The following is a 15,330-nucleotide window of genomic DNA, read 5'->3' on the forward strand; positions in this document are numbered from 1 at the left end:
TAACTACTTTTTAGTTCTTATTATAGTCAAGGGGGTCTGAAAAACATTTCTTTCCTATATACCAGAGTCTTCTCTACATTATCAAGATCCTGCCTTCTTATATGTCATAAAGAATTCTCACGGTGAATTTATGAACTGCAATATTAAGAATGTTTCTTTTGTGGCTGTGGAACATGGAAAGGTGTGGATACTCAGTATTCCTATTGGGGAGAAGCTGGGGTCCTTAGTAAAGATGGAGAGCATGTAATGTTGAGGTTCCATCTCTGTTCTCCATTAGCTGTATGCAGAACAGGATTAAGAAAATGCTTATTTAAACAGGATGGCATTTATTACCTAGACAGTTTTGAAAAAAAAAAATTATTAGGAGATAATTATTTTTTAGGGTGTGAAAAAAAGACTACTGAAAATCACCATTAAAATGTACAGAACATGGGAGATACTGGTATCTGGAACTTTGCATAAAACCAATGTTTCTTTATGATTAAATTCAGGCTATAATTTACTTTTGGCTGGGAGATACCATAGCAGTGATGCTGTGTCCTTCTCTGTGCATCAGCACACCATAAAAATTTGTCTTCATGCAGTTGATGTTAGTAACTCACTTGGTTAATGAGCTCTGTGACATATTTTTTTCTATAGAGTTAATTATTTTTCTCTTAATTATTATATATCTTTATTCAGCAGATGTGCATGAACAATCACATTTAATCTGGTAGCTGACCTTTCTTAGGTTTTCTTTCCATTTATCTGTCTTTGGAAAATGAAAGCTCTCATCTTTGTTTATAGGCCAGAAAAACTGAAAAACACACAGGCTCTTCCACTTACTGGATGTTTGACAAAATAGTTTCCTTGGACCAAAAACATGGGCATTACTGGTGAGCTTGTTAGAGATTCAGAAACTCAGATTTTATTCCAGATTTTTTTTTTTGAGACAGAGTCTTGCTCTGTCATCCAGGCTGGAGTGCAGCGGCACGATTTCAGCTCACTGCAAGCTCCACCTCTGGGGTTCACGCCATTCTCCTGCCTCAGCCTCCTGAGTAGCTGGGACTACAGGCACCCACCGCCACACCCGGCTAATTTTTTGTATTTTTAGTAGAGACGGGGTTTCACTGTGTTAGCCAGGATAGCCTCGATCTCCTGACCTCATGATCCATCCACCTCAGCCTCCCAAAGTGCTGGGATTACAGGCGTGAGCCACCACGCCCAGCCCAGATTTTCTGAAAAAATAATCTGCATTAACAAGATCTCCAGTTTATCATACACATTAATATTTGAGCAGTGTTTTCTAACTGAATATGTCTTTTCCATCTGAAAAATTTACACAACTTATTCTGTATGATGTAAATATAGCATTCAAAAATGTACATGTTAGTGTTAATGCCCTCAATTTTTTATATTTCATCATCCAGAAAAGTATCATCTATGCATTGATGTTGTGGATCTTATACCACTCACTCTCTTTTCTCAGAGTTAGAGAATACATTAGAGAATATTTCTGTGTTGAAAGTTATTTATTAAATATTTTCAGTCACTCCTATAAGTAAGAACCAGTTCTCTTTACTCTTGTTTTGCCTTGAGTCAAATTAAAAATTCTGTTCCTGGCCACTTGGTAAATATGTGTGTGTGTGTTTGTATGTTTTTCAGGGAGCGTTGACATTTAGGGATGTGGCCATAGAATTCTCTCTGGAGGAGTGGCAATGCCTGGACACTGCACAGCAGAATTTATATAGGAATGTGATGTTAGAGAACTACAGAAACCTGGTCTTCCTGGGTGAGGATAACTTCAGTACACAATTCCCTAATATACCCTATAAGTTTTATTTCTCTTTTTTTGTAGAATGGTTTTTGGTAATTTATGCTTTCAGATCTCTGTGTTTTTTGTTTGTTTGTTTGTTTGTTTGTTTGTTTTTAAACTTCAAGCTTTGTCTATGTAGAAAGGAATTTCAAGATGTTTCATTTTGACCTGAACTTTCCACACTCCTGAGCTGATCTGTGTCCTTTCACTCTAGATTAGTGTTAATTTTAGAAATTTAGTGGCATAACATAACTGTTGCCCACATCTTAAAATGTAATTGCCACTACCAATTTTTGATTTAGTAGTACCACGTAGTAAAATTAAGAACGTACAAAATTAAAATATTTCCTAAATATTTTAATTTTTTTGTTGTAAATGAGTATTTTGGAATTAATTTACTAGAATATTCTATTACATCATTTTTACTGAACCCATTACCAAATTGATAATTGGAGAATATGAGTACAATTCATGCTATTTTTAATAAAACAGGTATTGCTGCCTCTAAGCCAGACCTGATCACCTGTCTAGAGCAAGGAAAAGAACCTTGGAATGTGAAGAGACATGAGATGGGAGCTGAACTCCCAGGTAGGTGAGAGTGAAAGTGAATACAACAGACAACACAGATGAGAGGTCCAAAGCAGAAAAAAGAAAAGTCCTTAAAATGGTTTGAAATCTGTGTTCCAAAGGAAATAGTTTCTAGGAAGCCTGAAATTTTTTTTATTTTGCTCTCACAAAGAAGCATCTTCTGTCTCTTCTTTGTAAAATCACTAAAGATTTTACTTTCCCTTTGGTGACCTTCCTTCAAGTTTACAGTGACAGCCAAGAGAGTCCTCTTCGTGGCATATGAGAGACTGCAAAATCTGACTGCTTCTTCGTTGTTTTTGAAAACACACAGATAATCTGCAAAATTTTGAGAAACTCTGTGTTAAACTGTTTTTTAAGTTCTCTTTTTACATTATGTCCTAAGTGTGTGAGAGTAGTGGTTTCTGTTCCGTTGTCTTTTTATTGCTAATTTTTCTGCACATTGCATTTTGTATTCTTCTTATAGTCTTGAAGTATAGTTTGAAATTATAAAGTATGATGTTCTTGTGCTTTGTTCTTTTTTTTTTTTTTTTCAAGATTGCTTTGGCTATTCAAAGTTTACTGTAGTTCTGTGTGAAAATTGTATTTTCTTTTTGTTGTTGTTGTTTGAGACGGAGTCTCGCTCTGTCACCCAGGCTGGAGTGCAGTGGCACCATCTCGGCTCACTGCAACCTCTGCCTCCCGGGTTCAAGCAATTCTTCTGCCTCAGCCTCCCGAGTAGCTGGGACTACAGGTGCAAGCCATCACACCTGGTTAATTTTTTGTATTTTTAGTAGAGACAGGGTGTCACCATATTGGCCAGGCTGGTCTTGAACTCCTAGACTTCATGATCCACCTGCCTCGGCCTCCCAAAGTGCTAGGATTACAGGCATGAGCCACCACGCCTGGCTGAGAATTGTATTTTCTATTACTGTAAAAAAAAACTAGAATTTTGATAGGGAATTTATTGACTCTAGAGATCATTGTAGATAATATGGCACTTTAATAATATTCTTTCAGCCGGGCATGGTGGCTCACACCTGTAATCCCTGCACTTTGGGAGGCCAAGGCAGGCAGATCACCTGAGGTGATTTTTGACCCTGACTCAAAAACACTGTAGTGTACATTTCAGGCATGTGAAGTATATTTACATTGTTTTATAAAAGACTTCTAGAAATTTTACAATACACATTAAACAACTACCAGTTTTTCCCATTTCCTGGCACTTTTCAAATACCATTCTTTTTTCTGTTTCTAAGAGTATAACTGCTTTATATATCTCATAAAATCTCTGTCTGTGGCTGGCTCATTTTATTTTGCATAAAGTCATCAAGAGTTACTTTTATAGTTGTTAGAATATTTCCTGCTTTTTTTCAAACTGAGTAATATTTTGGTATTTTTATATTTCAAATTATATCTGCTGAACGATTTGGTGACCGAAATTTGCCTTGCTTTTACCTATTGACTTTTAGTAACAATGCTAAAATAATTGTGGGTATGCAAGTGACTCTTCATGTGACCATATATGTGAGAGTTTATATATGTGCTGCATTCTATTTTATTAGTCTACTTTTTCACCTTTATACTCATATACCAAGTTGTTTTAATTCTGTAGCTTTGTGATGTGTTTTGAAATCAGGAACTGTAATGCCTCCAACATTGTTTTGTTTCGTTTTTAATATTTTTGGGTACTTTATTGTCTGTAGAGATTCTGTATACTCGAAGGATTGCTGTTTCTGTTTCTTCAAAAATGTAATGAGAAATTTGAAAAACATTGCGTTAAATCTGTAGATTGTATTGAGCAGGATGGACATCGTTACAATATTACCTTTTTCAGCCTTTCACAAGAGCATGTTTAAGAGTGTGTTAATTTCTATATATTTGTTAATTTTTCAGTTTTTTTTCTCTTATTGTATACTCATTTCATTTTGGTGATAGAAAGTAATTTACAAAATTTCAGTTTTAAAAAATTTGGTGAGACTTATTTTCTTTTTTTGGCATAAGAGGTGGTCTATCAAGGAAAATGTTGTATTAGCTGTTGAGAACCATGTGTGTCCTGGTGTTGAGTGTTTTCTGTACCTCTGTTAGAAATAATTGTGTTATACTGCCTGGAAGCCCTGTATTCCCTTACTAATATTCTCATTTAATTTTTATTGCAGAAAGTGCAGTGTTAAAATACCCTACTATAATTACGTTGCTGTCTATGTGTCTCTGTTGTTATGTCAATATTTGCTATATATGTTTGGAGCCCTAATGTGAGATGCACACACACACACACACACACACACAGATATATATACACATTTTTCATAGGTTCCCAGTGAGTAAATCTCAAGTCATCATTGTTGTTGTTGTTGTTGTTTTGAGACAGAGTCTCACTCTGCGTCCCAGGCTGGAGTGCAGTGGTGTGATCTCGGCTCACTGCAACCTCTGCCTCCTGGGTTCAAGCAACTCTCCTGCCTCAGCCTCCTGAGTAGCTAGAATTACAGGTGGCTGCCACCATGCCTGGCTAATGTTTCTATTTTTAGTTGAGACAGGGGTTCACCATGTTAGCCAGGCCAGTCTCGAACTCCTGATCTCAAGTGATCAGGAGGATCACTTGATCCTGCCTCGGCCTCCCAGAGTGCTGGGATTACCAGCATGAGCCACCGTGCCCAGCCTAAATCTATAAGTTTTAATGTCCTTTTTTGTCTCTTTGGAGTTTTGACTTCAAGTACATTTTATAAAATATGACAGTTTTTGACGTAAGATGTAGCTTGCATAATATTATGTTGATTTCTTCTGCTCTCATTTGATTAATATTTGTATGAAATGCATTCTTCCATCTTGCCCCTTTTAGTGTTTTTTATCATTAGATCTCTACTGACTTTTGTAGAAAAAAAGTTGGATCTTGGCTTTTAAAAATTTTAATAAATCTATTTATTGAAAGTGTGTCCCTTGATTTGAAAGTTAATTTGATATATATATTTAAGTAATTGTCTGATAGAGACCTTACTGTTATGTTTTTAATTATTTTATTTGATTCTTGCATCTTTGTTTCTCATTTTCTCTCTGTCTTTGTGTCTTTTGATTTTTGTATTGATATGCTTTTACTTATTTCTAATTCACTTTTGTATATTTGTACAGATTTTTTTTTTTGTGGTACCTTGGGGCTTCCATAAAACCTCTATAAGAAACAACAGTATATTTTTAATTTGGTACAGAATCAACTTCAGTTGAATAAAAAATTCTTCCTTATTACATCTGCCCTGAAATTTGTCATTGATGTTGCTAATTATGTTTTTGCATTGTATATTCATTAACAGATGTTTATAATTTCTGTGCTTTTATTTTTCAAAATTTAGTGAATAATTTAAAATGTTTTCTGCACCATTATGATAATGCCACAAGATTCTATTTTTGTGTGTGTGCATATCTTTCCCAGAAAATAGTGTATTTTTATTTGTGTATGGGTTTTTTTTTTTTTTTTTTGAATCCTTTTACTTTCAGGTTAAGGAGCTGCGTTCACCATCTTTTATATGCAGGGCATATGCAGTGCTAATACACTTTTTCAGATTTTGGTTGTTTCGGAAGGTTTTTCCTTTTTATTTGGCAGGACAGATTTGTTGATGGTATTATTCTCACTTCATGGCAGTTTTTTGTTGTTTTTTTATCTTTTTTGTTTTTCAGGACTTTGTGTCACACAGTTTCTTTCTGGCCTGCAAAATTTTTGTTGATAATTCACTGGTTATATCATAAGACTATGTTTGTAAATGACACATTACTTTTATCTTGCAGCTCCGAAGACTTTCTTCTTGTCTGTGATTTTTGAAAATGTGCTTAACATGTATTTGTTATAAATATCTTTGTGTGTATCCTAATTTGTTTGTTGAACTTCATTTTTACATCATTTTTCTTTTAGGATTTTCCAGTTATTTTTTATTTTTCTATTTTTTACCTCCAAATTTTTTTTAATATTTTGATATTTTTGTTTTTATTCTCATTTTTGTGATTTTCTACAGTGGACTGACTGTATTCCTGTTTCACTCATTGGATATTATTCAATTTATTAGTGTTTAAAATTAATGTGTACATCTTTTTTATGATTTCTTTCTGGAATTTACACAATATTTTTGATGAAATCATGTTGCTCTGTTTTGTATACATTATAATCTTTGAGATTTGGACATTTTAAAAAGCTACCTGTCACAGTCTTTAAAATGCATTTTTTTTCTGACATAGTCTGAAAACAATTATCTTGGCTAGAGATTCTGGGAGTCTCTCAAACATGTTCTTAGGATGTGCCTTGTCTAAAATTTTGTGTTTACTTTTATTCAAAGGTGTTTATTCATGTTGTTTCTTCTTCTTCTTCTTCTTTTTTTTTTTTTGAAACAGAGTTTTGCTCCTGTCACCTGGGCTACAGTGCAATGGCATGGTCTCAGCTCACTGCAGCCTCCACCTCCTGGGTTCAAGTGATTCTCCAGTCTCAGCCTCCCACTTAGCTAGGATTACAGGCTTGTGACCCCATGCTCAGCTACTTTTGTATTTTTAGTAGAGATGATTTCACCATGTTGCCCAGGCTTAGTCTCAAACTCCTGACCTCAGTTGATCTACACACCTTGGCCTCCCAGAGTGCTAGGATTACAGGTGTGAGCCACCACACTCAGCCTATTCATGATTCTTCTTAATAACCAATAATCACTTGCTATAATTGTTTTCTGTCTGTAATACCACAGTCTTTCTGCTGCTGTAAAACTTACCTTTCTTATTTATTTATTTATTTTTATTATACTTTAAGTTCTAGGGTACACGTGCACAACATGCAGTTATGTTACATAGATATACATGTGCCATGGTGGTTAATGCTATCCCTCCCCCAGCCCCCACCCCCCAACATGCCCCAGTGTGTGATGTTCCCTGCCCTGTGTCCAGGTATTCTCATTGCTCAATTCCCACCTATGAGTGAGAATGTGTGGTGTTTGGTTTTCTGTCCTTGTGATAATTTACTGAGAATGCTGGTTTCCAGCTTCATCCATGTCCCTGCAAATGACATGAACTCATTCTTTTTCATGAGTGCATAGTATTCCGTGGTGTATCTGTGCCACATTTTCTTAATCCATTCTATCATTGATGGACATTTGGATTGGTTCCAAGTCTTTGCTATTGTGAATAGTGCCACAATAAACATATGTGTGCATGTGTCCTTATAGTAGCATGATTTATAATCCTTTGGGTATATACCCAGTAATGGGATGGCTGGGTCAAATGGTATTTCTAGTTCTAGATCCTTGAGGAATTGCCACATTGTCTTCCACAATGGTTGAACTAATTTACACTCCCACCAACAGTGTAAAAGCATTCCTATTTATCCACATCTTCTCCAGCACCTGTTGTCTCCTGACTTTTTAATGATCACCATTTTAACTGGCCTGAGATCGTATCTCATTGTGGTTTTGATTTGCATTTCTCTAATGATCAGTGATGATGAACATTTTTCCATGTGTCTGTTGGCTGCATAAATGTCTTCTTTTGAGAAGTGTCTGTTCACATCCTTTGCTCACTTTGATGGGATTGTTTTTTTCTTGTAAATTTGTTTAAGTTCTTTGTAGATTCTGGCTATTAGCCCTTTGTCAGATGGGTAGATTGCAAAGATTTTCTCCCATTGTGTAGGTTGCCTGTTACTCTGATGGTAGTTTCTTTTGCTATGCAGAAGCTCTTTAGTTTAATTAGATCCCATTTGTCTATTCTGGCTTTTGTTGCCATTACTTTTGGTGTTTTAGTCATGAAGTCTTTGCCCATACCTATATCCTGAGTGGTATTGCCTAGGTTTTCTTCTAGGGTTTTTATGGTTTTAGGTCTAACATTTAAGTCTTTAATCCATCTAGAATTAATTTTTTTTTTTTTTTTTTTTTTTGAGACAGAGTCTTGCTCTGTTGCCCAGGCTGGAGTGCAGTGGCCGCATCTCAGCTCACTGCAAGCTCCGCCTCCTGGGTTCACGCCATTCTCCTGCCTCAGCCTCCCAAGTAGCTGGGACTACAGGTGCCCGCCACCACGCCCGGCTAGTTTTTTGTATTTTTTAGTAGAGACGGGGTTTCACCGTGTTAGCCAGGATGGTCTCCATCTCCTGACCTCATGATCTGCCCGTCTCGGCCTCCCAAAGTGCTGGGATTACAGGCTTGAGCCACTGCACCCGGCCTGAATTAATTTTTATATAAGGGGTAAGGAAGGGATCCAGTTTCAGCTTTCTACATATGGCTATCCAGTTTTCGCAGCACCATTTATTAAATAGGGAATCCTTTCCCCATTTCTTGTTTTTGTCAGGTTTGTGAAAGATCAGATGGTTGTAGATGTGTGGTGTTATTTCTGAGGGCCCTGTTCTGTTCTATTTGTCTGTATATCTGTTTTGGTACCTTACCTTTTATCTCAGCACACTCAAACTGTCATTTGAAAGAATACCACTGTTTCTTTCAGAACTTTTATGCAGTGAGAGACAGGAACCAGTGTCTGTAAAAGCACCTGCCATTGAGAAATAAAGATGTATAAGCCATTATTTTATTTGTCTTTTAAAAATGAAACCAGGAGTTGGCAGTTTATTTCTAAAGTCACTATATTATATGGGGAAGCAGGAAGATCTGTGTTGGGTAAATGTAACAGACTTTACTTTCTTCTATGTGCCTCTTTGAATTGGACTCACCTGGGGCACTGCACACACTTAACTTACTTTAATTTTTCACAAATGTAATTTGGTCTGTATGTTTTTGTTACTTTATATGGCTGTGAAAATGTTACAGCATGTAATATTTGGCTGTGCCATCTTGTGATGTAGTCTATCATTTTACAGGTTAGATTTGTAAAGTATATTCATCTGAGTCTAGTAAGTAAAGTAATTTATTGTTTTTATTTCTTTCAGTTGTATGTCCTTATTTTGCCCAAGACCTTTGGCCAAAGCAGGGCATAAAAAATTATTTCCAAAAAGTGATACTGAGAAGATATAAAAAATGTGGACATGAAAATTTACAGCTAAGAAAATACTGTAAAAGTGTGGATGAGTGTAAGGTGCGCGAAGAATGTTACAATGGACTTAGCCAGTGTTTGACAACTGCCCAGAACAAAATATTTCAATGTGACAAATACGTGAAAGTCTTTCATAAATTTTCAAATTCAGACAGACATAAGATAAAACATACTGGAAAGAAGGCCTTCAAATGTAAAGAATGTGAAAAGTCATTTTGTGTGCTTTCACACTTAGCTCAACAGGAAACAATTCATACTGGAGAGAAACCCTATAAATGTAAAGAATGTGCGAAAGCCTACAATGAGGCCTCAAACCTTTCTACACATATAAGAATTCATACTGGAAAGAAACCCTACAAATGTGAAGAGTGTGGAAAAGCCTTTAACTGGCTCTCACACCTTACTACACATAAGATAATTCACACTGGAAAGAAACCCTACAAATGTGAGGAATGTGGCAAAGCTTTTAACCAATCTGCAAACCTTACTACACATAAGAGAATTCATACTGGAGAGAAACCCTACAAATGTGAGGAATATGGCAAAGCTTTTAGCCAGTCCTCAACCCTTACTGCACATAAGATAATTCATGCTGGAGAGAAACCCTACAAATGTGAAGAATGTGGCAAAGCTTTTACTCAGTCCTCAACGCTTACTACCCATAAGATAATTCATACTGGAGAGAAATTCTACAAATGTGAAGAATGTGGCAAGGCCTTTAGCCGGTTCTCACACCTTACTACACATAAGAGAATTCATACTGGAGAGAAACCCTACAAGTGTGAAGAATGTGGCAAAGCCTTTAACAACTCCTCTATTCTTAACAGACATAATGTGATTCATACTGGAGAGAAACTCTACAAACCTGAAAGTTGTAACAATGCTTGTGACAACATCGCAAACATTTCCAAACATAAAAGAAAGTGTGCTGGTGAGAAATCACAGAAATATGAATAATGCGACAGAGTCTTTAAATGGTTATCATACTTGCTTGCAGATTAGGTAATTCACACTGGAGGAAACTTCTACAAGTGTGAACAGTGTGGCAAAACTTCCACAATGCTCATACCTTATTGCACACGAAAGCCTTTATACTTGAAAATAAATGCACAAATATAAAAAAAGTTAAAATGATTAATATCTCCTCACATCTTTCTCAACAGAGAATTTATACTTAATAGCATTAAAAGTGCAATTACTGTCAAAAGAGTCTTGAGAAAATGTAAGCTTTTAAAGTGCTGAAGAGGATTTATTTTGAAGACAAACATTACAAATATAAACAAAGTTGTGGTAAGTTTACTTGTAACACAGATCTTGTTGTATTCATTTTGTATTAGAGGCAAACCCTGAAGCAATTGCTCAAACTTCATTCAACGTCAGAAAATTTATATAGAAGAAAAACCCTGCAAATATAATAAATTCGGAAAAAAACATTTATTCAAAAACTAGAGGTTAGAAAACTCCAGAGAGTTCATATTAAAATATATTTTTGCAGTTGTAGTAAATAGAAAAAAATATTTAATTGTATGTTAAGTCTGTAAATATCAGAGAATTTACGTTAGAAATATATAAGGCACTGACACTTCAGACTTTACACTGAATCAGAGTTCTGAGTTTAGAATACAATACAAAACTAAACTTGGTAGAAAAATTATTTGTTTATAACTTTAAAAGGGTAGAAGGTTTTTTGGAGAGTTACAAGTATACTTTTTTTGGGGGAAAGATTACAGGTTTTTTTGAAAAGTAAATAATGTGGCAAATTCTCAAATTGCTTCATACAAATAATGTTGTAATTAACTCAAATTACTTCATGTTAATGTTGTAATTAACTCTCAAATTACTTCATGCTAAAGAAATTAGTTTCTTTTCTTTTTTTTTTTTTTTTTTTAGATGGAGTCTTGCTCTGTCGCTGCCCAGACTGGAGTGCAGTGGCATGATATCGGCTCACTGCAACCTCCATATCCAGGGTTCAAGTGATTCTTTTGCCTCAGCTCCCTGAGTAGCTGGGATTACAGGGGCACACCACCATGCCTGGCTAAGTTTTATATTTTTAGTAGAGCCAGAGTTTTGCCATGTTGGCCAGGCTGGTCTTGAACTCATTACCTTAGGTGATCCACCCAGCTCTAACTCCCACAATGCTGGGATTACAGGTATTAGCCACTGCGCCTGGCCCATGCTGTTTCTTTATTCCTATTGTATTCATATATGAAAGCATGTGACCAAAAGATATGAGAGATTATTTTTTATTAGGTGAGCATTTATTACCTCTTCTATGAAAGAGTAAGGACATTAAAATGTAAGATGCATGATGAAAATCTAAGAGGTTCTTTGTAATTCACTTACAGTATTGGGTGATGTGTGAGGTAGCTGTTCAGAGTAATATTCTGCATTGTAATGAGACAAATATTTTTAGTTTTAGTTAAAATTAAAAATTAGTATATTTTACTAATTGTACTTTTATGAATAAAAAGCAGTACATGTTAAAAATTTTAGATTATGTCTGAACTTAATTTCTTAATTCAGCATTTTTAACAGTTTAAATATTGTGCATTCAATCAAGTCACATTATTCCACTTACTTTAACCTAGTCCTCCTTACTCAAGGGTATAGGTAAGAGGTGGTAACAAGGCCAGGCGCGGTGGCTCATGCCTGTAATCCCAGCACTTTGGGAGGCCAAGGTGGGTGGAACACCTGAGGTCGGGAGTTCAAGATCAGCCTGACCAACATGGAGAATCCCGATCTCTACTAAAGATACAAAATTAGCCAGATGTGGTGGTGCATGCCTGTAATCCCAGCTATTTGGGAGGCTGAGGCAGGAGAATCCCTTGATCCCAGGTGGCAGAGGTTGCAGTGAGCTGAGATCATGCCACTGCACTCCAGCCTAGACAATAGAGCGAGACGCTGTCTCAAAAAAAAAAGACACCTTATTAAAATGATTTGTCTTGTTCCAATATTGATTATTCTGAAAATAGCTACAAATTCATACTCAAACACACTTAATGCATAATCATCTTACACCTAAGGTTTATATTTAGACTAATAGATGTGTATACTTAACTCTGTAAATCAAAACTAAAAGTCGGTATGCGTTTGCAAGCCGAGAGATCACATATTCAAAGAAAAACATACAAGAAATTATTTTTAAGTATCCAGGACTCAGAAATGTGCAAATTTTATACACGTATATAATTTTTATTATAAAAATAACTTTATTATAAAAATATAAAATTATTTAAAAAATAAAATATTGTACAATTGAGCTGCTCATAATACAAAAAACAAATTCTAAAGGTGATGGATACCTCATTTGCCCTAATGTGATTATTATATGCCTCTATCAGAATATGCATATGTAACATAATTATGTTGGCAAGATTGTGCCACTGCACTCCAGCCTGGGTGACTCCAGCCTGGGTGACAGAGCAAGACTCCATCTCAAAATAAAATAAATTTAGTCATGTACACAAAACAATTTTTACCTGTAATTCTAAAATTAGTGCATTAAATTATATTTTATTTAGTTGGAACTTTCCATTTTGTTCTTTTAATTGGCGAACACTATATAAGCCTACTTATTTTTTTTTTCACTTTTTATGATGGATATAAGTAAATTTATTCATTGGGCAATCTGTTCAGGTAAGCACTAGGGAAGCTTCATAAGTCATGAGAATGTTTTTATACATAAATGTAGCAAAGAAACATGACAGTGCTTGCTGGGTAACAGATACTCCATAATAAGGCATAAATATTCATGTGAAACTTGCAACTTCAAGTCAGGTAGAAAATATCAAAGGTAAACAACATTGATTCTTCATGTGGAGAGGACATTTTTTTCAGGCTGCAAAGCTGAATTTTGCTGAATTTAAAAAGAAATTCTGCTTCATTTATTTTCTAATTATCTTAAGCTTTGTTTGTCTTTTTATGTGTATTCCACCCATGTATGCATCATAGCCCTTCTTCTTTTTCTGTATTACAGTCTTCCCAGTTTTCTTCTTTTTCTGTACTACAGTCTTCCCAGTTTTCTTCATGCCATGTCATTTCACATGGTATTTTGTGGGTTTTGATGAGAACTTTGGTGTTTTTAATGCACTGAAAAATTGGTTTTAACTGGAGAGTTTGCTTATCAATGTAATTTTCAGATCAGTTAATTAAGATAAATGGCATACATGTCCACAGGCGCAAGGATTAAATCAGTTCGCATGGAGCTACTTTCTTTGTAAAAAGAAAAAATATTGTTTGAAAAAGAAAGTCTTACTAGATTCTTACCCAAAATGTGACAAATATAAAATTTGCTAGAAAATATAGAAATTAGAATATTAAGAGTTTATGGTAAGTGAACCATATTAAATTATTATTATTATTTTTTAAGATGGAGTCTCACTCTGTCACCTAGTCTGGAGTACAGCGGCACAATCTGTCCTTACTGCAACCTACATCTTCCAGTTTCAAGCAATTCTTCTGCCTCAGCCTCCCGAGTAGCTGGGATTGTAGGCACCTGCCACTGTGCCTGGCTAATTTTTGTATTTTTGTGGTGATGGAGTTTCACCATGTTGGCCAGGCTGGTCTCGAAGTCCTCATGATACGCCAGCCTTGGCCTCCCAAAGTCTGGGATTACAGGCATGGGCCACTGGACCCAGCAAAGAAAACTAGTTTGTATCAATAAAAGAGCCCAAATAGCCAAGGCAACTTCAGGAAAAAAAAAAAAAAAAAAAGAGACCTCGTGTTACTTGATTTAAAATTGTACTACAAGCTACAGTAACCAGTATATGATTCTGATGTGAAAATATACATATAGATCAATGGAGAAGAAGAGAAAACCCTGAAATAAAGCTACACTTTTACAANTGCTGCTGTACTCCAGACTAGGTGACAGAGTGAGACTCAATCTTAAAAAATAATAATAATAATTTAATATGGTTCACTTACCATAAACTCTTAATATTCTAATTTCTATATTTTCTAGCAAATTTTATATTTGTCACATTTTGGGTAAGAATCTAGTAAGACTTTCTTTTTCAACCAATATTTTTTCTTTTTACAAAGAAAGCAGCTCCATGCGAACTGATTTAATCCTCGCACCTGTGGACATGTATGCCATTTATCTTAATTAACTGATCTGAAAGTTACATTGATAAGCAAACTCTCCAGTTAAAACCAATTTTTCAGTGCATTAAAAAATACCAAAGTTCTCATCAAAACCCACAAAATACCATGTGAAATGACATGGCATGAAGAAAACTGGGAAGACTGTAGTACAGAAAAAGAAGAAAACTGGGAAGACTGTAATACAGAAAAAGAAGAAGGACTATGATGCATACATGGGTGGAATACACATAAAAAGACAAAGCTTAAGATAATTAGAAAATAAATGAAGCAGAATTTCTTTGTAAATTCAGCAAAATTCAGCTTTGCAGCCCGAAAAAAATGTCAATGTTATTTGTTTACCTTTTATATTTTCTACCTGACTTGAAGTTGCAAGTTTCACATGAATATTTACGCCTTATTATGGAGTATCTGTTACACAGCAAGCAGTGTCATGTTTGTTTGCTACATTTATGTATAAAAACATTCTCATGACTTATGAAGCTTCCCTAGTACTTACCTGAACAAATTGCCCAATCAATGAATAAATTTACTTATATCCATCATAAAAAGTGAAAAAAAAAATATATAAGTAGGCTTATATAGGGTTCTCCAAATAAAAGAACAAAATGGAAAGTTCCAACTAAATAAAATATAATTTAATGCACTAATTTTAGAATTACAGGTAAAAATTGTTTTGTGTACATGACTAAATTTATTTTATTTTGAGATGGAGTCTTGCTCTGTCACCCAGGCTGGAGTCGCCCAGGCTGGAGTGCAGTGGCACAATCTTGCCAACATAATTATGTTACATATGCATATTGATAGAGGCATATAATAATCACATTAGGGCAAATGAGGTATCCATCACCTTTAGAATTTGTTTTTTGTATTAT

General features: G+C 35.2%; 1 protein-coding gene across 1 annotated transcript; it reads left to right on the top strand.

Annotated features, from left to right (window-relative positions):
* The first annotated feature begins 1,647 nt into the window (after positions 1-1,647).
* On the top strand, positions 1,648-10,309 carry LOC112611991 (zinc finger protein 492-like). The gene is made up of 3 exons (XM_025365938.1): positions 1,648-1,771; positions 2,288-2,383; positions 9,249-10,309. Exons 1-3 carry the CDS (start codon positions 1,738-1,740, stop codon positions 10,307-10,309), a joined length of 1,191 nt encoding a protein of 396 aa, XP_025221723.1. The 5' UTR covers positions 1,648-1,737.
* The last annotated feature ends 5,021 nt before the right edge of the window (positions 10,310-15,330 follow it).

The sequence above is a fragment of the Theropithecus gelada genome, chromosome 19 (assembly GCF_003255815.1).
Source record: "Theropithecus gelada isolate Dixy chromosome 19, Tgel_1.0, whole genome shotgun sequence".
Classification (NCBI taxonomy): Eukaryota; Metazoa; Chordata; class Mammalia; order Primates; family Cercopithecidae; genus Theropithecus; species Theropithecus gelada.

Excerpts from the sequence above, each read along its gene's own strand:
- LOC112611991 (XM_025365938.1), top strand. The coding sequence starts at position 1,738 with ATGTTAGAGAACTACAGAAACCTGGTCTTCCTGG. Across the intron at positions 1,772-2,287 it reads CAGAAACCTGGTCTTCCTGG|GTATTGCTGCCTCTAAGCCA; the intron begins GTGAGGATAACT and ends TTAATAAAACAG. Across the intron at positions 2,384-9,248 it reads GATGGGAGCTGAACTCCCAG|TTGTATGTCCTTATTTTGCC; the intron begins GTAGGTGAGAGT and ends TATTTCTTTCAG.